The sequence below is a fragment of the Oryzias latipes genome, chromosome 23 (genome assembly GCF_053564925.1).
Source record: "Oryzias latipes strain Hd-rR chromosome 23, Olatipes_Hd-rR_3.1".
Classification (NCBI taxonomy): Eukaryota; Metazoa; Chordata; class Actinopteri; order Beloniformes; family Adrianichthyidae; genus Oryzias; species Oryzias latipes.
In genome coordinates, this window is record NC_136259.1 from 49,694 (window position 1) to 77,284 (window position 27,591).

The 27,591-nt window shown below is 39.7% G+C and overlaps 1 protein-coding gene and 1 long non-coding RNA gene across 10 annotated transcripts in view; one reads left to right on the forward strand and one right to left on the reverse strand.

Annotated features, from left to right (window-relative positions):
* Positions 1–27,591, reverse strand: part of gramd4a (GRAM domain containing 4a) — a 139,835-nt gene that overhangs the window by 24,905 nt on the left and 87,339 nt on the right. For 5 of the 9 annotated variants that reach the window (XM_023952573.2, XM_023952571.2, XM_023952574.2 and 2 more), the window contains 8 exons: positions 26,696–26,834; positions 26,321–26,346; positions 26,151–26,242; positions 25,678–25,769; positions 12,540–12,588; positions 12,384–12,455; positions 12,265–12,308; positions 12,050–12,159 (listed from right to left, as the gene is read on the reverse strand). In XM_023952573.2, coding sequence (XP_023808341.1) covers positions 12,050–12,159; positions 12,265–12,308; positions 12,384–12,455; positions 12,540–12,588; positions 25,678–25,769; positions 26,151–26,242; positions 26,321–26,346; positions 26,696–26,834 — 624 coding nt within the window. The remainder of the gene's footprint in view (positions 1–12,049; positions 12,160–12,264; positions 12,309–12,383; positions 12,456–12,539; positions 12,589–25,677; positions 25,770–26,150; positions 26,243–26,320; positions 26,347–26,695; positions 26,835–27,591) is intronic. The other 4 variants (XM_078941864.1, XM_023952572.2, XM_078941866.1 and 1 more) reach the window with 1 other exon arrangement.
* LOC144989429 (uncharacterized) lies at positions 14,989–17,830 on the forward strand. The gene is made up of 5 exons (XR_013653589.1): positions 14,989–15,277; positions 15,791–15,848; positions 15,991–16,052; positions 16,865–16,960; positions 17,455–17,830. It is a non-coding gene; the product is annotated as an uncharacterized LOC144989429 (long non-coding RNA).

Here is a 27,591-nt window from a genome sequence, read left to right on the forward strand (position 1 = left end):
CTCTGTCTGACCTACAGCACATCTCACCACCGTCATACTTCTCTCATACATGTCTTGAACTACTCTGACATACTTCTCTGCCACTCCAGACGACCTCATACAGTACCACAGCTCCTCCCTCGGCACCCTGTCATACGCCTTCTCTAAATCTACGAACACACAATGCAGCTCCTTCTGACCATCTCTGTACTTTTCCATCAACATTCTCAAAGCAAAAATGGCATCAGTGGTGCTCTTACGGGGCATGAAACCACACTGCTGCTCACAAATCTCCACCTTCTTCCTAAGCCTTAGCCTAAGCCTAAGCTTCCACTACTCTTTCCCACAGCTTCATTGTGTGGCTCATCAACTTTATTCCTCTATAGTTGCTGCAGTTCTGCGTGTTACCCTTGTTCTTAAAGATCGGGACCAGAACGCTTCTCCTCCATTCCTCAGGCATCTTCTCACTCTAAAATCCTATTGAACAAACTCGTTAGAAATTCCACTGCTGTCTCTCCTAAGCACTTCCATACCTCCACAGGTACGTCATCAGGACCAACGGCCTTTCCGCTCTTCATCCTTTTCAGAGCCTTCCTAACCTCATCCTTTCCAATCTCTGCTACTTCCTGCTCCACAACAACCACATCTTCCTCCCTTCTTTCCCTGTAATTTTCCTCGTTCATCAGCTCCTCAAAATACTCCTTCCATCTTTTCTGTACACTCTCCTGGGTTGTTAGCACCTTTCCATCTCTATCCTTAATTACCCTTATCTGTTGCACATCCTTCCCATCTCTGTCTCGCTAGCCTGTACAAGTCCTTCTCTCCTTCCTTTGTGTCTAACCTGTCATATAGCTCATCGTAAGTTTTCTGTTTGGCCTTTGCCACCTCTCTCTTCACTCTACGCTGTGCTTCCTTGTACTCCTGTCTACCTTCCTCAGTCCTTTCTACATCCCACTTCCTTTTAGCCAACCTCTTCCTCTGGACGCATTCCTGTACTTCCTCATTCCACCACTAAGTCTCTTTACAGTCTTTCCTCTTTCCAGATGACACACCTAGCACCTTCCTACCTGTTTCCCTGATAATCTCTGCTGTAGTTTCCCAGTCATCTGGAAGCTCATCCTGACCACCCAGGACCTGTCTCAACTTCTGCCTAAATTCCTCACAAGTTTCTTCATTCTGTAGCTTCCACCACTTGGTCTTCTTTTCTGTTTTCCCTCTCTTCTTCTTCCTGACCTCCAGAGTCATCTTACACACCACCATGCGGTGCTGTCTGGCTACACTCTCTCCTACCACCACTTTGCAGTCATTAACCTCTCTCAAATGACCTCGTCTAGGATGTAGTCCACCTGAGTACTCCTACCTCCACTTCTGTATGTCACTCTATGTTCCTCTCTCTTCTGGAAGTAAGTGTTGACTACAGCCATTTCCATCCTCTTCACAAAGTCCACCACCATCTGTCCCTCCAGATTCCTTTCCTTCACACCAAACCTGCCCATCTCCTCCTCATCACCTCTATTGCCCTCACCAACATGCCCATTAAAGTCTGCTCCAATAACAACTCTCTCTCCTCTGGGGATACTCTCTATGACCTCATCCAACTCACTCCAGAATCTCTCCTTCACTTCTAACTCACAGCCAACCTGTGGCGCATACCCACTGACTACATTCACCATCACCCCTTCAATTTCTAACTTTAGGCTCATCATCCTGTCTGAGACTCTTTTCACCTCTAGAACACTGTTTACAAACTCCCCCTTCAGAATCACTCCTACCCCGTTCCTCTTCCTATCAACACCATGATAGAACAGTTTGTATCCTCCTCCAATACTACGTGCCTTGCTGCCCTTCCACCTTGTCTCCTGCACACACAGTACATCTACCTTCCTTCTCTCCATCATGTCTGCCAGCTCTCTGCCTTTCCCTGTCATTGTGCCAACGTTAAGAGTCCCTATTCTCAAACCTATGTTCCTGCCTTTTCCCTTCTCTCTCTGGCCACGGACCCTTCTGCCTCCCCTCTTTCTTCGACCAACAGTAGTCAAATTTCCACCGACACCCTGTAGGTTAACAGCATCGGTGGCGGTCGTTGTTAACCTGGGCCTCGACCGATCCGGTGTGTTTAAAGTGTTGTGGATGATTCGCATGGTTATTTTGGCAATTTTTACACCGGATGCCCTTCCTGACGCAACCCTCTCTATTTATCCGGGCTTGGGACTGGCACAGAAGTAACTGGCTTGCAACCCCTGTGGCTAGATTTATCATCATCCTGAAGCTGCTTTAGAAATACAAAGTTAAGTTTTTTGTTGATAAGTGTCATCACACCACGGCTTTTATTCGATACCGAGTTGTGAAACACTTGGCCAATCCAGTCTCTTCTCATTTTTAAGGCTTCCTTATCATTTCCAAAATGCGTTTCTTGGATACACGCAACATCAGTATCATGAAATTTTTAGGTGACTGAGAACTTTTTTCCTTTTAATCGGCGTGCTGCAGCCATTTATATTCCAAGACACCAGGTTAATATCCATATTACCCATTGTTATATAATTTTAGAGCCATTTCCTTCCATTCATTCTTTCAGTCCCACCAATCTTATATTCTTCTGCCGATGTCTGTTTTCTTGATCATCCGCACAAGCCCAAAGTAGCTCCAGCTTCTTAGCTAACAGCTTCTTGTCTTTGGCCACGTTACCAACTTAGTCCACCATGTCCGAAATGCGGTTCTCGGCTCCAGTTAGCCGTAGTTGGATTGCACTTACGGTGTTCTTTAACTCTGTCGTGTCAGACTTAATTAGCGAAACATCACTTGCCACCGTATTCAGTGTAGCTCCCACTTTAGTCATTTCTGCAAGCAGGTCGCTTATTTCGGTCCTCTGGCCCTCATGTTGATTAGCAGGGCTAGCTTCGCCAGTACAGACAGTCGGGAGGTACGTTTGTATACTTCGTTTTTTCTGACTCATGGCGATGTTTCGGATGGGAGAGAAAAAATATTATTGTATCTTAACAAGTTTAGCTGTGTTTAAATTATGCAGATGGGAAGAGTTTCGTAATTTGACGTAGAAAACTAAGACGGGGTATGGAGCTCATCCATTATGCAGCCATATCCTGGCACCTCATCACGTGACTCCCTCATTTGGCGATTCTTTTATTGACTCAAATGCTGTCAGGACGATATTCATTCAATTATTTATGGGCTTCCTTCAGCGTCTGACTTGTTTTCCATTTCAACCTCCAACCGCTAGCTGGCAGCAGAGAACACAGCTCTACAACACAAAACAACTACAAGAGCTGAGCCACAAGCAGCTCTTTCTGTTGTTCTGAGACATCAACTACTTTTACTTGGGGCGGGTACTGAACCCAAACTCTGTTCCATGTTGCTGCCAGTATCAGATAAAAACATGGATTGCGGTGCTTTGGAGAAAAATAAACGTCCTGGTTCAATGAACGTCACAATGAAAAACAACAAAAACAAAAAACTGCTACTCTGTTTTTGTGTCCAACGCTCTGAAAAAAGGCCATCGTCGTGGTGTTGAGCGGTGTAATCTGTGTTTACTTCCACGTGTGAGAACGTGGAGCTGCAGCTGCAGAGCAGACTGTCATGGAAGCAAAGCATCTGAGCCACATTAAAGCTCTTCATCCTATCATGCTGCCTCATCATCATCACTTTATTGTTTCTGGATGGAATTTGTTTTTTTCTCCTTTATTTTTGAAGCTCTGTTCACTACATTAAACTACATTTATGTGTGAAATAAACAGCACTTTATTTCCTCAATCATACTTTTAGAACCTGATTGGTTAAGGAACATTCATTCTATTTTTTTTTCTTTTACTGAAAAATATTTTGTTTTGGAAATCAGACAATGCCGACTGTTCCCTTTATATATTTTAAGTTACCAAAATAAAAGCACAATGAATTTGCCTGGATAAAAGCAACTTATATATGAGATCCAGTTGCAATGCTTAACATTGTGATCATTAAATAAACTGAATTTGACCATTTTATTACAATGGAAGACGTACTGACATTCAGGTAGAGTTCTTTCTAAGTCATATTCAAAAAATCAAACAAAGAAAATGCGTTCTGGTACAAAATCGGAATATGTATCGTTAAGCCAGACTCTTGCAGATACACACCCGTACTATTAAGATATTTGTGGCTGATTAGAGCACACACAGGTTTGTGCAGATCGAAGCAGAATGAGAGAGGTTTCTGCCAGACAAATTTATCAGATTAAGAGACCAGCTGCTGTCAAAAAGCGGAAAGCAGAGATTTGAAGCTGCTGGTGTCTCTGGAGTCTCACGAACATCAAGGTGCAGGATCCTTCAGAAGCTTGCAGCTTTATGTAAACCTTCTATTCAGTCACCACTAAACAGAACTCTCAAGCAACAGCAGCTGAAATGGGCCCAGACCTACATGAAGACCAACTAAAGAGAGATGGTCGGCCCCCTTAGGGTCCCTGAAGGTGTGAAAATGACCTCTGAAAAGTAGGTGGAGCTTCTGACTGACCACATTCCTCCATGGTACAAAAAGAGGGAAAATCTCCAAGATGGCCGCCAAGTTGCATACACACAGGCTGGCAGGTCCTGTGTGTTTGTAACAAAGAAGGCCCAAAAAACTCAAAACGGCCTGGAGTCTCCCATTAATACGTCTATCTGTAGTTTTTATGGCATTTTATCTTTTCTGGAGTCTGATGTGTCCACGAAAAATGGATAATAACGCAACTCTTTATTCAACAAAGAGGAGTCAACAACTTCTGTTTGAAAGGGTTCTGGATTTTGGACATGCAAGACCACCTCCAGGTAAACATGAACAAGTAAAATCAACAAGGCCCCTCCAGAGGCTTATCAACCTTGTGATGATACTCATTTTGGCTGGTGATATTGAGATAAATCCTGGACCTGTTCTGAGCTATGACTTGGATGGACTACAGCCAGCACCACAGCTAACCAGGCTATCACTACATCGGGCTTGGCTATCACCCCAACTACACAGATTCCCTCATCAGCCACAGCTAAGTGGGCTCTCACCTCAGCTCCCTGGGCAACAGTTGCACCTAACCAGGCCTCCTCCACCTCAGCTCCCCAGGACACAATTATTGGACACAGGTATACCGCAATTAACAATGTTAAACACAAATGAACATTGTTTCACAAGTTCTTCATCAATAACAGACGCAAAAAAAAATAAAAAAAAAAACAACAGAAAATACGATTTTTCCAAACACTCAATAATGCAAAAGTTATCTGGGATTCCACGTCAAAACCAAAAGGAATTCTACCTGGCCACATCAATGTTCGCAGTGTTGTTAATAAAAGTGAGCAAATTGAACATCTGCTAAGTGAATCCAATATTGATATGCTAGGAATATCTGAAAGTTGGCCGACTTCGACTTCACCTACAGCTGCCATTACTATCCCAGGATACAAATTATTCAGAAAAAAATAGAGAAAATGGAAGAGGTGGGGGGGGGGTTGATTTATATCAAAGATCATTTTAAATGTGAGTTAATTAGTTGGCCAGAGGAAACAGGAATTGAATGTATAGGTCTAAATGTAACACTTCATTCTACAATGTCTTTTACTGTGATTTGTATGTACAGGCCTCCTTCTGCCAAGGACATCTTTTATGATCAGTTTGAGTCTATTTTAAATCACTGTAATTCTTCAAGAGAGATTATTGTTATGGGTGATCTAAACATCAATTGGGATAATATACCAGACAGGAAGAAATTAGAACAGCTTGTTGTTAAACACACATTGACACAGATCATAAATGGTCCAACAAGAGTAACAACTTTGTCTAAAACTAAAATTGATTTAATATTTAATAACAAACCTGATAGAATTACCAAGACATTTAATTTCCTGTCTGGTCTCTCTGACCACAACTTCATTTTCCGTGTGAGAAAAATCAGGAACCAGCGCACAACACGATAAGTCAGAGGGATACCGTACACTTTTATTCCTAAAAATGTGCAACAGCATTTAAAAAATGATCTTGAACATCTCAATTGGACAAATGTAGTTGAAAACAATAACATCGAAGAAAGCTCAAATCTCCTTATACGAATGATCAATGACACACTGGCTCATTTCTCAAAGAAAGGAGAATCCAAACAATTTAAAGAAAACCTACCATGGATTAATAATGATATTAGACAATTAATGAGAGAGAGACAGTGCATTGAAAAAATCCCTAAAAACCAAAACTACAAGTGACCGTCAGATATTTACATCTCTTAGAAACAAGGTTATTAACCACATGCGTAAAGCAAGGGCAAACTTTTTCATTAATTCAATTATTGAAGCACATGGAAATGGAAAGATTGTATGGGAGCACCTAAACAAGCTATTAGGACGCAAAAAAGAGCATAACACCAGAAAGCTCCAGCTTAAGATAAATGGTGTATTAACGGACAATTTGGATATTATTGTCAACAGTTCTAATAACTTTTTTATTAGTTCAATTGAAGATTTAACGCGGCAACTAAAATGTCCAGATATCCCATGGAAATCTGTAGACAATAGTAAGCCAATATTTCATATTAAGGAAATATCTGCTCCTGATGTTCTAAAAATAATCTCATCCCTCAAAAGCTCCAAAGCTAGAGATGCATATGGTTTCTCTAGTCATTTTATCAAGCAACATAAAGATGTTCTCGCACACCCAATTGTACATCTGATTAATCTGTCTATTAACCATAGCATAGTGCCAACAACATGGAAAATTGCTAGGGTTATACCTGTTTTTAAGTCTGGGGACAAAACAAAACCTGAGAACTACCCTCCAATAAGCATTCTACCAATTATTTAAAACATCTTAGAAAAATCGGTCACAACACAACTAACTATACATCTCAACAATAGTCAAACCTCTCTCCATCCAATGCAGTTTGGCTTCAGAAAAAATAAATCCACTGATACAGCAACTTGTTATTTCCTTGAAAATGTGAAACAGCTGCTTGACAAGGGAGGCTTTGTGGGTGCTGTATTCCTTGATCTGAAACGTGTCTATGATACTATTAATCATGATGTTCTCCTTGCAAAGTTATCATATTTTAATTTCTCGAACAGTGCTCTCTGCTGGATGAAATCATATCTCCATGACAAAAAACAAGCGGTAGAAATTGAAAATTCACAGTCATCGTTTCTTAGTTGTTCAGATGGAGTTCCTCAAGGCTCAGTATTGGGGCCACTTCTATTTAGCTTGTATGTGAACAACCTGCCAGATGTATACAAAAAAACAAAAATACAATTATATGCAGACGATACAGTTCTATATGCTCATGCCAAAACAAAAGCTGAAGCAGCTGCAGTTCTGTCTGGAGCCATGGTTCCAATCTTTCAGTGGCTCCAAAAGTCATGCTTACATCTCAATACTAAAAAGACTATATGTATGTTTTTTTCACGTCAGCCAACGAGGGAAGAACAACCATCTATAGTGGTCAATAGGTAGCGATTGGAAGTCGTAGAACAATTCAAGTATCTTTGAAACACATAACTTTTAAAGATCATGTAAAGAAAATATCCAATATTGTTAAATTTAATCTGTCAAATTTTAAACAAATAAGGTCTTCTCTGACTACTGAGGCTGCAAAGGTTTATATGCATTGATTGATTTTTAGTCATATAACTTATTGTCTTACTACATGGTCCCAGACAAAAGAAAGCACTTTGAAACCCCTCAAGTCTCTGTTTAAGAGAACCCTGAAAGTTTTAGACAAAAAGCCTCTGCGTTTTCATTAATGTGACATTCTAACCAAGTATGGCATAATGGATCTTGAAAGTTATAAAATGTACATGGATGCCTGTCTCATTTTTAAAGTTTTGAATGGGCTGGCCCCTCCCCCCTTGTTAGATTTTATAAGTAAAAAAAAAAATGTTGGAATAGGCACCAAGGCTTTAACTCGAGGGGACTGTAATGTTTAAAGGCGCAGGACTAAATTCAGCCAAACTGAGGTGTCAATTAGAGGCACAAAGTTATGGAATACGCTGCCACAGCACATTAGGAACTGTGAAAACTACCCTACCTTCCAAACAGCTCTTAAACAATGGCTGAAAACAAACCAGTCCTGCAGACATTAGTTATTGTTGTTTTTCTGTGACTTTCTTGGACTTTTTAGACTTGCTTTTTATTGTAATAACCTTTGTAAATATTTTTACCTCTAATATTGTGCTATTTTATTGTGTTGTAAATGTAAGTGTTGAACTTTTTATCTTGCCCTAGGACAACGGATGAAATTTAGCTCCTGTTATATTTATGTTAAAGCAGCTGCTGAAACATTGTTTAATATGCATTGTCCTAATTCAAATAAATACATAAAATAAAAAAAAAGAAGAGCCGTGCTTTCCGTAAGAAAATCCTCTTTATGCATGACAAAATACTATCACATGCTGCATCACTGGCTGCTTTGGGCATAGGAGGAGATAAACTGATGCTGTGGCCCTCCATCCTCCCCTGACCACCACCCTATTTGGAGCATCCTCAAACAAAATTTCTCAGATGGGGGGGGGGGGGGGGGGGGGGGGGGCAGTTCACATCCAAACAGCAGCTGGGGAGGCTATTCTGACATCCTGCAAAAAATTCAAGCAGAAACTCCAAAAAGTCAAACGTGAATGGAACAACTTTGGATTTCAGTAAATATGACATCCTAATGCAGCAAATTCAGCCAATGACCGTTTTCAGTCCTTCAGAATTTTTAAAATTATATAATATTATATATAAAAATGTCTAAAATGTTGACAATTAAGAAAAATAGCATTTGCATAAGAACTTGGAATGAGCAGTAAGTCATATTACTTCACCACAAATAGTAAGGTGAGCCCTACAATTAGCCCTGTGGTAAATCCACATTAGTCCTGTGTTTAGATCTGGATTTAGTCCCAATTAGTCCAGCGTTTCGATGTGGATTTAGTCCACATTAGTCCTGCGTGTACATCTAGATTTAGTCCACATCAGTCCTGGGTGTAGATCTGGATTTAGTCCACATCAGTCCTGCGTTTCGATGTGGATTTAGTCCAGATTAGTCCTGTGTTTAGATCTAGATTTAGTCCACATCATTCCTGCGTTTCGATGTGGATTTAGTCCAGATTAGTCCTGCGTTTAGATCTGGATTTATTCCACATTAAACCTATGTTTAGATGTGGATTTAGTCCACATGAGTCCTGCGTTTAGACATGAATTTAGTCCACATTAGTCCTGCGTTTAGACATGGATTTAGTCCACATTAGTCCTGCGTTTAGATCTGGATTTAGTCCACATTAGTCCTGCGTTTAAATATGGATTTAGTCCACATTAGTCCTGCGTTTCGATCTGCATATATTCCACATTATTCCTGCGTTTAGATGTGGATTTAGTCCACATTACTCCTGCGTTTGATGTGGATCTGGTCCACATTAGTCCTGCGTTTCGATGTGAATTTAGTCTAAATTAGTCCTGTGTTTCGATGTGGATCTTGTCCACATTAGTCTTAAGTTTAGATGTGGATTTAGTCCACATTAGTGTGCATTTTAGATCTGGACCATGTTGGTCCTGCGTTTAGTCGCGCAGTCACCAATCCAAAAGAAAACCAACCGTGTAACTTCCATAAGTTCCGGTTCCGGGTTACAGCACGGACGCCTGTGGCTCATGGCGGCTACACAACTATCTTCAAGTGACTTAAAAAGTTGATTTTCTCCAAAAAAAAAAAGAGAGCTGACCATGGCCCCTAAGAAAAACCAGGACTACGAAGACCTTAAAAAGAATCTTGATGATATCAAAGCTACATTGTATCCTTTCATGGAGCAGGTGACCGCTAAGCTAACTCCTCTGATGGAGTTACTGGAAGACTTCCGAAGATTCCGAGCTCAAAACGAGCAAAAAGATAACCGGGTCGACATTCTGGAGAAAAGACTGGATAATGTGGAACAACAAGTAAGGATGAATAATGTCATTCTCACTGGAGTACCGATCAAACCTCGGGCAAAGCTAAATGCAGCTGGAGTTAACATTGCTAATGCTAATAGCGCTGGCATTGCTAGCAGTTCTTCTGAAACAGGGAGCGATGGATAGTCTGTGGAACACCAAGTGGAACCATTTCTCACGTCTAAAGGGATTTCCCTGGATCTAAACACCATCGAGACCTGCCACCCGCTCCCCAGGAGAAAGGAGACAGATAAACCAGCGATCCTCATTAGGTTTGTGAATCAGAAACACAAGCTAGCTCTGATGAATCAAAGGAAGAACCTGAAGGGATCTGCTGTTTATCTGAACGACCATCTGACCAGAAGGAATGCTGAAATCGCCAAACATGCCAGGCTTCTCAGGAAGCGTAAGCAGATTGAGAACACTTGGGTTAAAGGCTGCAGGATTTACATCAAACCACTCGGTCCACCGGACCGGTCCAAGGTTGTGGTTGTGAACACCATGAAGGACTTAGAGAAGTGTTTGATCACGGACGTCTGAACCAACATGTAGTTATAAATCAAAGAGCCAAATAATTTCAAGAAATATGACGCCGGGATTCATCACTTTCTCCAAAAGTCTGAAGTGACCTGATTCTCAGCAAAGTGCAGACAACTTGACCTCAACTTTCAGCGACGCTGATATCAGCTAAAGAAGGATATGGACCTGAATCTAAGACCTGAATCTAATGTCTGCAGACATAACAGCAAAGAGAACTATGAACTCTTTAAACCAGAAGAACGGCTGTTAATCAGCTGAAGGAAAACCAACCTTGGTCATTCGACAGATTATGGACCTTTTTTTTATTTTTACTTCACAGCATTACCTTATTATAAAAAATAATAAAATAAATCTGTCTGATAGTAGTTATGAACCTGATAATGATCAATCATGTAATGAAATGGTTACAGTAGAACAGGGTGGGATTACACAAGTTCGCTTCCTTCAACTCCCTTTCAAGCAATATTTATTAATATGTCTAATTATCCTAAGTTTGATACGTCATCGTTTGAATGTATAACTGATGGTTGTAATGTTGTTGTGTATTATTCTTATTTGATTGCTTGAAATAAACCATTTCAAATCAAAAATCAAACAATGAAGCCCAGGTTAAACAGACTGAGTGAGGTTAGGTGAAGTACACAAAAGCGCCACTACAGGGATGTTGTACAACCGAGGCACTGCAGATTCATTTCACTGACACAAATGGACAAATATAAAGAAGAAAAAGGAGAAAAAGCTTAATTAATCCCAAAGGAAATTAAAAAGCGGCCCGCTGCATCCATTTACCACACACGAATAAAAAGAATACAGCCATAAAAACAATTAATATTAAAAACTATTAGTTAAAAATACTAAAATATTATTTTAAATATATAATAAATCAGTGCAGCGGTAGGGAGGTCGACCTCTGATCGTAATATTGCAAGTTCGATTCCCGCCCTGCCCACCTATGTGTCGAAGTGTCCTTGGGCAACATATACACTGAACCCCACCTTGTCTTTGGTGAAAGGTTGTATTCAGCAGCGTGTGAATGGGTGAATGGGCTGTGACTAAAGCGCTTTGGCTTTCAAAGAAGGTAGAAAAGCGCTATTCAAGTCCACGCCATACGCCATTTACCATAAACATCAACGGCTTTAGAACTTGGACATTGTAATTCAAACAACCGGTAAAATGAGGCTGTACAGGCTCCATCTGTACTATCAAAATGACCATTTCTGAGAGGACTTAATTTACAGCAGTCTATGGATTTAATAATGTATGATAATGTATGGGCACCCCTGAGGTTTCTTCGTTTTTTCCGGAATCCGTTTTTTTTGGGAATTTTTCCTTACCGCGAAGGGGGGTCTAAGGGCAGGGATGCCAGTATAGCTTAGTCAGTTTGTTAGTTCATTTTAGTATTTTACTATTGAACTCTTTGTAGTCATGATCCTTTTAAGTTCATGTTTTACTTCGAAGCCCATCGAGACGACTGTTGTTGTGATTTTGGGCTATACAAATAAAATTGAATTGAATTGAATTGAGGAAAAGCAGTCACTAATGTGATTAGATGACCATCCAGTGAATGGTTGACAGAAACAGGATCCCCGGCATCAGTGTGGGGTGGATTGTGTCAGAGTGATTGCCTCACCGGTCATGAAGCCCAGCAGCTGGTACGGCAGCAGACAGGACGTAATGAAAGCCACCCATAGGCAGATGTAGAGCTTGCGGGTGCTCTCAGGCTGCACCCACATGAACAGGCTGACGGAGAGAGGGCAGATGTGAAACATCAGCTCCTGATCAGTTTGGACCCATCCATCTACCAAAGACACTTCAGAGTACACATTAGAAGCTTTTCAAACTTACTTCTTAATTTTTTCCAACACATCTGCCATCTTACCAAAAAGATTCTGAAAAAAAACACATGAACTGTATGATCCGGGAATGTTTTTATTAGTTTCCAGGCTGAAAAGCTTATGTGCTACCTGAGCTTTTTGTGCAACATCAAGTACGAGCTGGAACTTTTCTGACACAGTCAAGTCCTCTTTTGGCGGCTCCTGAATAAAAAAAAAATGAAACGGCAGTCAGCAGAGCTGCACTTCCGTCTCACATGACGGACACTGAGTAGGAAGTTGGCTCACCATGGGTTCAGAGACCTCAGGCACGATGCTCCACTGGATCCTCCAACCTCTGCAGAAATATGGATGCATGAATGCTTGGACATGCAAGAAAAAGCCTAGACTCCAGTGTTTGAACCATGACTGAGCTCCTGCTGTTACAGCATGCTCCTATCATTCTATTATTCTCATATTTTATCTAAGGAAATGGCTAGGTTTAAAAATATTACACATTTTAGTTATTTTACTAAAAAAAAAAAAAAAAAAAGCTGAAAAGGTTTTCCAAAAGTTCATCTAGAGCAGCGGTGTCAAACTCATTTTCACCAAGGGGCACATCAGCATAGTGGCTGTCCTCAAAGGGCCAGATATAACTTATACATGTAACTAAATGTAAAAATAAATGTAACCACTCCTTAATGTTAAAAACTCCGTATTTATTTGTTATAACTGTTTAAAGTGACAATTACAGTTGCATAGAAACATGTTTGTTATTCTAGCATAAATCCTTTAAAACCTGTCTGCTAATTAAAACCCATTAACTCCATTAATGAAGGATCAGACTGTCCAATTGAATAAAGAAAAATAACAAAACTGAGCTAAAACGAACATGTTTTACACGTGTAACATTTTCCAAAAAAAGGCTGCACACAGCCTTGCATCCAACTGATGGTTGGATGACAACAATGTGTCTGCATACACACTTAAGACCTGCAAACATTGACTAATTACAACAGCAGCTACTCATAAATAATATATAATCAACTAAAGAGGAATTTTATTTTAAGAAATGAAAACTTTTATGTTCTCGCGGGCAACATAAAACAACATGGCGGGCCATATTTGGCCCCCGGGCCTTGAGTTTGACACATGTGATCTAGACCTCTGTTTTTCAACCTTTTTTGAGCTAAGGGCACACTTTATCCTTGACAAAAATCCCACGGCACGGCAGCATCCAAAAATTAAAAAAGGAGAAACTCATAGTCTGTATTGATGTACAGTACCTCTGCAATCTCACATGCATTTATCAACTACATTATTTGACATTTTACCCTGGTGGTTGTTTTTTCCTCCAGTTTACTAACAATTTTGTGTAACCTCACAAAAAAACAAATATATTCTTTCTAAATAGTGATTTTTTAATTTTTTTTTATATTTAGTTCAATGTTAGTGCAAAGGCAACTGTAATTTTTGGGCAATTGGCAATTGACAATTTGGCTGTTAATAAACACAAACCTTGAAGGAGAACTAAACTGTTGACCTTCATCAAGAAGATTTAAAAACTGGTAGATGTGTTCGATGTGGTTTCAAGACATTTAACAGGGAAGACTCTTAGTAGCACAGAGATGCTGTCACTTTAACCCAATGCATCATGGGAGATTTAGTGATGGCAGACAGACTCTCTTCTCTGAGCTTCATGGTTTTGTTCACTTGTTCCACGGTCTGACACCGGATTCTGTGGAAAGCTACACCGGTAAAGACGAGCTTTAGCTGGTATTTTTGTTGGAACTGAGAGACTTTATGAGCAGAATCAGAACAAGGAAGTGAAGACTTTAACCACTTCTGATTGGTCAGACTGATGACACTTGATTAAGCCTCCAAGAATGATTGGTGGAGACAGTTAAAGGGGCGGGACTTTTCCTAAAACAGAGCTGAAGCTGCGGATAAATCGCTGTACCGTCATTCTTATCAAAGTATTTTTATTTATTTATTTATTTTTAAATCTTTCTTTTATTCATCCCACAATGGGGAAATTGTTCTCCGCACTTTAACCCAGCGGTGAGCTGCAGACTGGCTGCGCTCGGGGGGCGACAGCTGGCTGGGGAGAGCGGGGATCGATGTGCTAACTATGAGGGGCCGTATAAGACATTATTTATTCTGAACCATTCACATTCATACATTCTTGCTCTCACAGTCATATATACTCTCTTTCGCATACATATATTCTATTACGCATCCATATATTCTCTCTCTCACATTCATACATTCTTGCTCTCACAGTCATATATACTCTCTTTCGCATACATATATTCTCACTTGCACATCCATATATTCTCTCTCTCGCATGCATATATATTACTTTACACATACATACATTCTCACTCTCATTGTCACTCTTAAAAAAGAATGTATGTATGTGAAAGACAAGTATATATGTACGTGTGAGGAAGAGTTTATATGTGTGTGTGAGAGAGGAGTATGCATGAAACGGAAGTGACTTTGCATGAAAAGGAAGGCACTTTGAATGAAAAGGAAGGCACTTTGAATGAAACGGAAGGCAGATGATTTCTCGTGCTCTGATTGGACGAGAGGCCGCCACCTCCCATTTTGAACACACTCTAAACCCTATCACTTGTACTGACTCATAACTATTAAGGTTAAACAACTTAAAAGTCATTTTGTAGTTGATTCAACTATAAAGTATTAAGCTCTATCAAGATTTTTTCAAATTTAACTTAACAGTGCTAAATATTTTAAAGCTTATTTGTATTTAGCACTCAAAAATTTTAAGATCCCTGAAGTAGCGTCATGACGTCATCACGTACTGGTGGGAGGGTCTTTCGTTTTCTCTACGTTAGCTCAGGTGGCCATGTTGGATTTGCCGAATGCGAGTATGCGACGTTTGAAATTGAAAGTCGAGCATTTTATTTTTCTGCAAAGCGTTGCAATTTCGTCCCGCTTCAAGACGCCCCAACCTCGGGTTTTTTTTTCCATCCGCCTCATCGCTGATGGTGCCGTCTTGTCTTCAGCCCTGATTTAATTTGGTAAGTATCGTTCATGGTTTATTTTGAATGAATGCTTTAAAAATGCTCTTATACTACCGTAAATGTGGTTTACTGTTGTTTAAACATATGTGTGTTACAATTGTTTTAGAGCTTAATGTGGCAATGTATACATGATTAGTTTGTCATAGCAGAGGCAAACCCAAAATGCATTTCTGCCCGTAAGTTACGACAGTGATGAGGTTTTTTTTTTTTCAGAGGTAGGTAGAAATGATCTCTTATGCTGCAATCACACTAAACGTGATCCGCGTGTGAAATTCGCGTTGGAGGCCTCTGTCTGTGGCTAAAGTTTGCTGCTGGACACATGTCCAAAAATGTCACTCAAAGCCTCTAACGGTTGTGTGGGAGGAGCTACCGCCAACAGTTTTAAGCCTGGTTGCTACATGGAAGCATTGGGTTTTGAATGCAGCTTTAAGCTTTTATAAATCACTGATCTCCATTATAAAAAAGGTTTTTGTAAAAATAATTTAATCAACGTGCTCGTGTTGTGTTCAGGTACCGAACTACAGAGTGTTCAGTGTTTCACCTCCAGGTAGACGCCAAGGCCAGCCAGGTAACTTGTCTCAGTTATTTGTCTAGAGCTATTTTAAAAAAACAAAAAATGCAATGGGTTGTGTAGTGCAATAAATGTTTTTTGATCAGAATATAATTGAAACATTTTTTAACATTGAAAAATCTCTTTTGGACTTTTTCAGATACTGAACTTCAGAAAGTTCACCAGAAAGTCACCATTTCACCAGAAAAGAGGTGTCAGTGGGTGAGTTTTATACTTATTTAATGCATTCATCCTGAACTATTACCATTATTAGATTTATACGGCAGCATGGAAACATTTATGCACATTTTAACTAGCCAAAGGTCTAAATAGAGCTGAAATTATTTACAATTTAACTAAACATATTTAGATTGCAGGCTGAAGGTGGCACAATGGAATGGAGGTGCAAGTTGTGTTCTGTTACTTTGGCACTATGCAGTACTACATATAATACTGCAGTACTACATAGCCAATATTCCAAAGTGTTTCCACTGCAATGTATGTGGAGACACTTTGGAATATTGTCATGTCTTTATGACAGTATATTACAATAATAAAATGATGTTGCATTAGCACCATTCCATCATTTGAAACCATGAAAACTCATCTGTCAAGATCTGAAATGGATTTATGTAGAGTAGATGCAGTCAGAGGAAATTGTGCAGTTTTTACATGTTTGTGTAACTTAAAGCTGCCTTTTTCTGAGACTAAGTCCACCAAAACAGACAGGAACTGGCCAACCTGGTTAGGATTTATGACCTCCAGGTGAATTTCTAATGTATTTCTAATTCAAAAACATAACAAATCATTTGTAAACAGCTGTAAGAAGCCAAGGTGTAACTTGCCTTAAAAATGACTTTGGGTCTTTGACCTGAAGTGGATCATGCCATGAACACTGTATTGTACTCTTACTAGAAATAGACATCTAGAAAAGGTATCATTTTATTATTTCTTAAAGTTCCTTAAATAAATATTGGAAGTGTTTGCTCTGCATTTGCTTCAATGGTAATGGATATTTCTTTTTATTCTTTTAGGACCAGCGTGACGTGAACATGAGACGGGCACTTGTCCTCCTTGCACTTCCTGTTTATCTGCATGAAGATGCCTCCAACTTCTTCAAGACCTGTACAGTAAGTGCACACGACTCCCTGTCAATGGTTTTCACTAATCCTTTAATATTGATTGAGATTTTATTGAGTGACATAATAAATAGGGCAATTGTTTGTAGTTTGTAAACTGAGTGATATTTTTAAATGGTTTTAAAAATGAGACGGAAGATGAAAGGCGAACATCAGGGACTCCTGATTGGAAGGAGTGGGAACATTTTCATTTACCTTTTTCTGCTCCTGATCCCTCATTATTTGAATAAAGAAAAATGAAGCTTTAGTCTTAAATTATTTTATAAATGTCCTCCTTCAGAAAAATGCTAAAGAACTTTTTAAAAACACAATTTTAATTGGAGTTGGTCCTTAAAACATCATAGCCAGTTGATTAAAAGCTAACAGAATGTTAACATGAAAAGATTCCCATTGACAGATGGCAGGAATGTCAGTTTTGGACATTAGTGTGATGAATATCTTTGAGGATCTGAACTCATCTGTGTTTTTTGTTTTGTATTTTCCAGAATACCAGACCTCACAGACACTTCTGTGGGTATCTTCTCAGTTGTCGTGGTGATGCTCCTGATGCTGCCGTCAGTGGTCCCACACATCTGGCTGACTAATCTCTTCTAACTCTTCGGGGACATCTATGCTCTGGACCTACAGCGCCCCAAAAAACTTGAACCTGCCTTCATATTTATTCAGAATGCTGTCTTGAGCCTTGAGGACAGCAAACCACTGAAAGGACATTTATTGACGCTGAAGAATGTTTCGTTGAGTGAGTCTTCCAGAATGGACTATTTGTTGGTTTAAGTGTTATGTAACTAATGTGTTTTGTTGTGATCATTTGCTTTTTCTGCCGTACAATACAAAACCAACTCTTTTTGTCAATATGTTGTGTGGCCCCCCTATAATGCAGTTTGATTGCACTTATTGTTTCTTCATCCTCTTGATATTTGTGCTTTTTTTTTAAAGAGCAATTAAAAAAAGTGTATTAAGCAATCACTATTGTGTGGCCTTCACGTTTGTTGGTTTTTATCAATGTTAGCCTTTAAAATGTAGTGGGGCAGTATCAATATCTCTGTTTAGAATACATTTTAAGCTGAAGAATTTTAAATATTTTCAATGCTACACATTTAATGAGTTAAAGAATTTATAAAGCATTTGAGTGAATTTTACATATTTTATGAGTTGAGTAATATAAAAATATAGTTAGTCTCTCTTTTATAAGTTGAGGAATCTTAATATTTTTTATATGAAATAATACAAATGTAAGCCAACTGACAATATGAATTTTAATAAATGTTAACTTAAAAGTTTTAATAATATAACTAAACTGTTGCGTAATCTGTTACAAAATAATTTTTAAGTTCAGTCAACTCGCTAGGGATTACAGTGCAGACGCTAACATGAACAAGCAAGAAATCCCAAATTAACAGACTTGTGGTGTGGAAAGGTATGTTTTTCAGCTAGCAGTAATAATCAAAGTATCCGTTCTCTGTTTCAAAATGAGATTGCCACAAAACCGTATGTTATCTCATACTGGAACAGCTTTGGATGTAGAATTCAGTGGGAAAAGGTTTGGACCCTGCCACAAAAGTATTTCATCACCAATAAAATCACAGACATTTCTTTCAAAATTCTTCACAAATTTTATCCAGTGAAACATTTCTTTACTAAGTTTAAAAAAGATCTGGACATAAACTGTTCATTCCGTCATTCCTCACCAGAAACTGTGCCTCATCTTATTTGGTTTTGGTATTTCACTCAACTATTTTGGAAAGATGTGATACATTTTATAAGAACTCATCTATGTGAAGATTATAGATTATTTTACGAGCATATTATTTTTGGATATTTTACACAAGGAAGACTTAATGCAGAAAAAATATATGTAGTTAATTTACTTATAATTATGGCTAAATACTTTATACACAAATGTAAATATGCCAACAAAAAAAACGTGTTTTATGTTTTTCAGAAAGAAATGGTTTTGTATGTGAACAGTATTAAATCTTCCACTAACAAAAAAGCTGTCAGAATAGTTGAAACATGGTCTCTCCTGAAACTTTAACAGATTCCTTTGCCTTATTATTTTTGTTTTCTTTTTGCATAACCTGTTTTACATGGTTATCATTATGTTTTTTTTGTTCATTCTCATGGCGAACGTGAAGATTGTATTTTGCACACAGTGGAGTTTTGTGTTTGGTATTTTGTATGTGCAAGATATTGTTAATAAAGTTTATTTAAAAAAAAAAACGAACCGGCAAGAAGTAGCCACGGGGGTCCTGCAGCCATCGGAACCTTAACAAATATTTCATCTCCACCTCACCGTTGCCTTTTTTAAGAAATGACAGCTGGTTTTCCCACATTTATATGTAGTTATGGATCGAAAACAAGAGGAATTTGTTTTAATGTAAATGCGTGTTCCAGCGTCTACAGGAAGTGTCGCCCATAATTCACGCAAAGGCTCATGGGGGCTAGGAATAAGGTGGATACGGATTTTCTGTTTCGGTGGCACTTCTATTACCATTATTGGTATTTGAGACATTCCTTTGTGTCTCTAGAGATGCAGACAGATTTGTGACCACTTGAGGTGAAGATAAAATATTTCTTAAGGTTCCGATGGCCTTCTTATTGGTTCATGTTAGCGTCTGTTCAAAATGCAAAGTGCCTTCCTTTTCATTCAAAGTGCCTTCCGTTTCATGCATACTCCTCTCTCACACACACATATAAACTCTTCCTCACACGTACATATATACTTGTCTTTCACATACATACATTCTTTTTTAAGAGTGACAATGAGAGTGAGAATGTATGTATGTGTAAAGTAATATATATGCATGCGAGAGAGAGAATATATGGATGTGCAAGTGAGAATATATGTATGCGAAAGAGAGTATATATGACTGTGAGAGCAAGAATGTATGAATGTGAGAGAGAGAATATATGGATGCGTAAGAGAATATATGTATGCGAAAGAGAGTATATATGACTGTGAGAGCAAGAATGTATGAATGTGAGAGAGAGAATATATGGATGCGTAAGAGAATATATGTATGCGAAAGAGAGTATATATGACTGTGAGAGCAAGAATGTATGAATGTGAATGGTTCAGAATAAATAATGTCTTATACGGCCCCTCATACTAACCATTTGATTATTAGACGACCTGTTCTACCGCCTGAGCTAAACTGCCGCCCAGTAGAATACTTTAATAGAATCAAATAAACACAAAGAAAAAAGTATTTTATGATCTTTCATATTCCCAACTACTCAGTGTTTTATCAGTTTGGATGAACACAGAGCTGATATCCTGGACATGGCAAATCTTTATAGATCAGTGAAAATTGATTATTTCCCACGGCACACCTGACCTTTTCTCATGGCACACAAGTGTGCCGCGGCACACTGGTTGAAAAAAACTGATCTAGAGCATCTAGTTTTGAAACAAATAACTCCATAAAATTGTCTTATTTATGTACTTAAATACACAGACTCATTGTAAAAGCAGATTTTAAAGTGAATAAGACAATTATTTTGACTTTAATGGATACATTTAGAAGATTACAACATGATAAAAAAGTTTCTCTGTCCTTTTTCCTTCAACAGCTTATTGAATTGGACCCCGTTGTCATTTCAACGGCGCTCTAGCGTATGGTTCTGACAACAGAAACGTTCCAAGTTCTTTTTGAGTGACTGAGGCACAACTAGCAGCTACATCCAGTTAGGAGACAGACGCTGAACACCCAAACACTGCTGAGCGTGGGCACGAGTGCAGTGACGGATGTCTCAGAGGGCATTCGAGTGGCCAACGTGCATGTCAATCACAAAGGGACGTAACAAGGAGGAAGATGGGATGATGGAAGTTTTTACGTGTATTCACACTACGGCTGGATTGATCAAATCGATTAATCAATCTAAATTAATCCGCGCTTAATAGATCAATAATCGATCCATAAAATCAGAGATCGATCTTTCATGCCTTTCCTTTTCCGGTGGCGTAACGCTACTCTAGTGAGATTTGATGGGATCCATTTTGAAACCATCATGGTAAACAACTGCTAGACAGTTTACAAAATACAATCGGAAGGTTCAAATTCAAATTCAAATTAATTTTATCTATATAGCACTTTTCATGTAAAAAAAAAACAAAAAAAAACAGCTCAAGGTGCTGTACAGGGCTCCAGACTGTGACCAATTGGTCGCATTTTGCGACTAAAATTTGAGAGTGTGCGACTGAATTTTATATCCAGTCGCACATGTGCTACCAGTAAATTTGCCTCCCCCACCCTTCGTATTTTTAATACATCAAACGTGGAAGGGGCACATCAATGATCAATGAAATAATCTGAGACGCGAGCGCACACACACGCAGGCAGACACACACACTCGTGCACATATTCATGAAACGCGAGCACACACTAGCGTGATGCCCGTCTGTGAGGCAGCCAATGCGTGTGAGAAGAATAGGGAAAGCCACTGTGAGTGGCTAAAATGCGTGGAGGGGGAGGGGCCTAGAGATAATGGCGCTCGCGTAAACATCTGTGGGAAGGAAACGGAGACAAATATCATCACAACCTGATATGTGCGTCTGAGCTATGAGCAAGCGAACTATTGATTCGTTCTTCCGACCTGCGGCTAGTGTACCAGTGCCAGAGTGTACAGCAGGGGTCTCAAACTCGCGGCCCCCAAGATGATATTTTGCGGCCCCCGCCTTAATATGAAAAAGTTCAATTTTAATGCGGCCCGCCAGTTTGTATGAATGACACTTTTTCATTGTCGTGCACGGAGCTGACCAACCAATCACAGTGGGGTATATGACTCTTGGGGGGCGTGACAATGACAGGGTTTGAAAGCAGGACACCAGACAGCCCCCTCCCCGGACCACATTAAGGAGTTCCTTACTTTCCTTTAGAACGTATTTATTCGCTCGTAATTTTCTAAATACATGCAGTCCGTGCTGAACTTTTCTCTGGGTCGCACAGACCCGGAGGAAGGTTTAGGGTTTTGGTTAAGCGCGCGGCGGCGTGTCACCCCCGACCACAAACGGTTTATGCACGGCTGTTAGGGCAGCTCACCGCTCCCGCAGGAGTCGGGTCAGCTGTGGAGAATAAATGTCCCACACCTACATGCGTGACAGTTAACGGGGCTTGAACTTTAAACACGCTCGAGCAAAAACAAGATTAGCCTTACACACTGAAAACACGTTGGGGAAAATGCAACGATAGACGTGTTTAAGATGATCCAGCGCCGCGCCTGGATCGTTGGGGTGACCAGACAGGGGGGAGGGGGGGGTGAAGGCGAATGAAGGACAACAGGAAATTGGAGTTGTCCTTACCATTCAATTTAGTTTTAATATTCCTCTCTCCCTCAGTATGATCTGTGTTATTATATATTTTATACTTATTTTAATGTCTTGTAATGTATGTAGCCTTTTTTTAATCAGTTGGTATTTTAAATTATTTTAATTGATCACTGAACTACAAAAACCTTCAGGACACATGTCCCATAATGCATTGTTTTGTAGTCATCAGGGCAGCTTTCAGTCAGTGCAGTGCTAAATTTCCAGCTGTGTTCGCTAAAGTTAGGGCCTTGCTGCTCCCACCCCTTTTTCTGATATTTTTGTTTTGATTGACAGCAGATGTTGGAGCAAAAACAAAAATATACGTCTCACACCAGGTGATCTGTGCGGCGTTACGTCCACCTGGGTGATCTCAAACACGCTTATTGTGCATCTTGGCTGCACTTATTTGGTGTCACCAACATACATTTCCATCCGTTATCTTCACTTATTTGTACTGTCATGACAGCGATGCTGCTGTTGTTTACCTTGTTGTTGCATCTTCAAAAGTGCAGATTAAAATGTGACACTGAATTTGAAACAGCACATTGTAATCTCTGCATCAATTATTAAAGTATTCATTAGTAATACAGTGGAAATTAGTAGATTTGGTTAGCATGTTGATTTACGGTATGCGCCCCTAAATTTTCTGGTTGTGCCCTTAAAATTTTCAGTAGGGGGCCACAGTGCTCCTAGTGAAAAACGTTAGTCTGGAGCCCTGCTATACATAAGAACAAACAAGAATAGGTTCATGGTACATTACTAATAAACTCTGACACATCTACAGAGTAATTTTACCATTAACAAGGTCCGCTTGATGCAAACATATAATGGAATTTCCAATAAGACGGCTAATGCTAACATTCGATCGACCTGCTTCTGGAATAAAGTGTAATGCTATAGCATAAGCTCCACCTAGTGGCCAAACTGAAACGCTCTCCAAGAGAGGCAGAACATTTATTTTGGTACTAGTTTAGAGCAGTTACAATGTTACTGATCTGCACATTTTTGCTGAAGCGTCTTCATTTGAGTGACACAGTGTGGTGTTTCTTCTGTTCTGTTTCCTGACTGTCTCTGTGATTTGCAAGTCGGCTGTCGCTCCTCCTGGATGGCCCCTCCCTTTCCTGCCTGGTCTTCTCTGTGGAGGAGTGCACAGCTGCCTGCACTTTGCAATCATGCTTATTTAAGTTGATGCTACTCAGTCCTCAGTGTCGGTGCGTCCCTGTTAAGTCAGTGGTTTTCCTACTCAGCCGACACTGAGGTCTGTTTTGTCCCTTAGCCTTTTTCTGAGCTTAGTTGTTCCCTTTTTTGCCTTTTTCAGTTTTCCCTCTCTTGAGGAGCTTTTTGTGTTTTTGTGATCCCACATTGTGGCGCTTTCTGTTAGCATTAAATTGCCTCCTAAGCGCATTCCTGAGTCTCAGCCTGATTTCCATCTGCACTTGGGTTTCCGTCCCTCCAGCCGTGACATTGAGAAACCATGCAACACAAATCTGATGCCAAAGTTCAGATACTGGAACTCTGGACAGTATGTCGACAATCCAGTCTACCCCTACGCTCAAATCGCTTTTATGACTGCATCTCTAATTTGTATGTTGTTTTAGTTTTTAGGTTGAAAACGTTTCGCCTAATTTAAAAGTAGCTTTCTCAGTTCCAAACTTTTTTTTAAAAACTTGTTCTGCGTCCTGCATGAACGAGAGTCCTCCCAGATATCTCCTACAGGAACCTTGCAGCTTAGACAGTGCGTTTTAAATTATAATGAAAATTCTATTCAAGTGTCAAAAAGATAAAATGATTTCTTTTTCCATTGAACTCATGGATCTTATTGTGTCTCTGGGCTTTTTGGATCACTGACATCAATCTCAGACACTAGTTTTCCAGCTTAGCTTAAAAAAAGGGAAAAACCACTAAAAAAGGAAATACCACACCATTAAGGAGTCCAACATTTTCAAGCAATATGGGAAAGAAAAAGGATCTCTTAACTGCTGAAAAGCATTGAATAATTAAATGTCTTGGAGAAGGCTAAAAACCTTGGATATTTTACTAAAACTTAAGTTAAGGCTGCACGATATGAGGAAAACTTGCGATATGCAATATTAGGGATCAATATTGCGATGACAATATAACTTGCGATGTATGAATGTTACGTCAGGACGTTTTTCTTTGTGTGGTTTTCTTTTTGTGTCTTGCAAATGTCAGTGTGCAGGTGCCGGGCTGCGATTGGTGTGGTGCTCCAACACCAGGAGTGGATTGGCTGCCAGAAGTCGCACCTGGAATCACACCTGCTATAAAAGGAACCAGGAAGAAGACCAAAGGAGGCTCATTTGACATCTCCCACCTCTCCCAAAACCAGCTATATGGAGTTTAGAGTTGTAGGAGTGGACTGCCATTTACTTTGACCCATGTTTTCTCATGTTTATGTTATGTTAGGGAGGTAAGTTCTTGTCTTTTGGTTTATGTTGTTTTATTAGGTAAGATTTGGGTTCTTGTTTGGTAGGCCAATTTTTGTTTGTTATTTTGGCCTGGGTCCAGTCTGAAGTAAATACTCTATCTCTAATGTTTCAATCAAAATAAAATATCTTAACCTGCTTTAAGTTTGCTGGCTTTTGAGAGGGAGATGGGGCTTCATTTTTGTGTTGCGTCCTTTTTGGGCCACTAGACGGGGGGGGGGGGGGGGCATAACAATGAACGAATGGCAAAAAAAACAAAAACATTTCCATTTCGCTGCAAAAGTTTCATTTAAATTAGAGTCAAAATACCTTAAATTAATCTCCAAATGATCCACTTCTAATTAGGAGGGCAACATCTAACATAAAAGCTCCACCCGATTGGTCAACAACGTGAAGGGCTCCATCTGATTGGTCAAATGGATAAAGGGATTTATTCAATTCATTAAATAGTTCAAAATGCCATAAAATTGGTTTAACACATTTAAGGTTTAACATTTATTGCAATTTTCGCTGACTTTTGCAATATGGATATTGCACAGCTTGAAATCGGGATAACGATACATTTGCAATTTATTGTGCAGGCCTAACTTAAGTGCAATCCTCGTACTATTAAGAGGTTTGAGGCTGATTCAGAACACTCGTGGGTTTGTGCAGATGGAGACAGAATAAGGAAAGTTTCTGCCAATCAAATACATCAGATTAGGAAAGTAGCTGCTAAAACACTGTTACAACACAGCAAGCACAGATTTGAAGCTGCTTGTGTCTCTGGAATTCCACCAACATCAAGGTGTCAAATCCTCCAGAGGCTTCCAGTTATCTGTAAACCCTCCATTTGGCCCCCCCTAAACAACACTCACAAGCAGAAACGGCTGCAGTGGACCCAGGCAGACATGAACTCATTTTCTACAGTTTAAAATGTCTTGTACAAACAGAAAGAAGGGATTAAATGTGGTTACCTGGCGATGAGATAGTTTAAGGATAAACGCAGGATAGCCAGGAAGAGGAACATGGGAACAACCCAACCATGCCAAGCAGCATTCATGTAAATCTGGATCAAAAACAAAAAGAAGCTTCATGATTCTTTCAGGGGTTTGGAAAATCCATCTGAGAAATAAAATCCTCCAAAGTTCTAAAAATACTTTGCAATTTGGCATTTTCTTGTGACTAAGGTATGTTTTCTTTTATGTTGACCGACCACAGAACACGGATATTAATGAAGAACTAATCAGACATCTGCCCCCTTCAGGGACCCAAATAAAGAAATCACTGCTGTGTTTATTTTATTTCCTGCTTATGAATCAGAACACAAAGATCTAATGAAATCAGAGAACAGTTAATCCAATAAATGTCTCGTAAACACAGATGAATGTTTCTCAAGTGGTTGTTTCCTGAACACACAGAACTTCTGAAGTTGAAGGGTTGTGCTTACAATGAAGGCAATAGCTGAGGTGTAGACAGAGTGCCAGTTTGATAAGGCGGAAAGGTTCCTTAAGAAGTTGGTGACAGGCCTAGCTCCTCGCTCTGAAAAGAAGTTTATGTTAAAAAAAATGTTTTCTTTCAAATGTATTTACTGAAATGTTCTTTCTGTTGAATACTCACTGAGTCGCCTCATATTTTCTGTCAACCTGGAAGAAAAGCACAAAAAGTGAAGATGGAGATTGTGAAAAAGGTGAAACTGTGACATGATGACTCAATTCTTCAGCTTTTGTGAGAGTTCATTAAAAAAATATATATAACCGATCCCAATGAAACGTTTCTATGAAGCCTTGGTGGGACAGAAGAAAGCACAGGTGGGAGGTGCACCTCCACTGCCTACATGCTGGAGAGTCCTTGGGCAAAACAGTGTCTGGGATTTTACCCTCAGCTGTAAGTCATGTTGGAGTTTGTCAACACCAGGAGTCGTGACAAAACAGGCCGTCACTGTCGTCTGGATCTGGAGGGGCAGGCACGTTGTTCTGAAGCGTCCCCACCCACCTTTTAGCACTTAGCGGTTCTTCTGTCTCCACAGTGTTCTCCTCTGGCTGGAAGCGGAAGTCCTCGATGTAAACGCCGAAGCGCTCATACAGCCACTTCTGCAGCCGCGAGCTCCACACCTCCTTCTGCTGCTTCTCTGCTGAACATGACACATGCAGCTGGGTCAGGTTCTTCCACCAGAATCTCACGTTTAATCGGCGACTACCATAGTGCAGGAAATAAAATCACAATATGGGCTAAACTTCAAAGTGTCCCCTGGATCAAACTCAAAAAACGTCAAAAAAAACGTAGAATCTTTAGAAGAAGTGAGGTTTCTTTGCTCTTTTGTTCTATTATTGGTAATAAAACAATGAAATTGTTTATATTGTGCAATTCTAAATGATTGGTTGAATAAAGACTTTGATAACATGAGTCAAAGATTAAACACCAGTTCAAAGATTGTTTCCTGAAGGCGGGAAGTAGAAGAACATCAGATGTTATTAGAGGAGCTTCATCCAAAGGGTACATGCTACCGGTCCCGGCAAAAGCCTGGGAGCTGAAACCTCCAAGAGTCACCATCAGCACTCTATCTCCAAACAAAAGCGCAGGAATCTGTCTTGGTTCAAAAAGATGAGCAGACGTTTGGATAAACATCCATCACTGACCAGCTGTGATCTGTAATCATCTCCTGATTTGCCATCATTTCCAGAAGTCTGACGTGACTACTGCTTATTGGAGCAACGGAACACAAAAGATCGTGTCACGGTGATAGAGATACGGCTCAGATAATTCTTAGGATCAGTAGAAAGGACAAAATTAAAGCCTGGTTCTCCTCAACTTTAAGATATGTTTCTTATTTGCATCGAGACAATACTTAAAAGTTTCTGTAATTTTATTCTCATTTTGTCCCTCCTCAG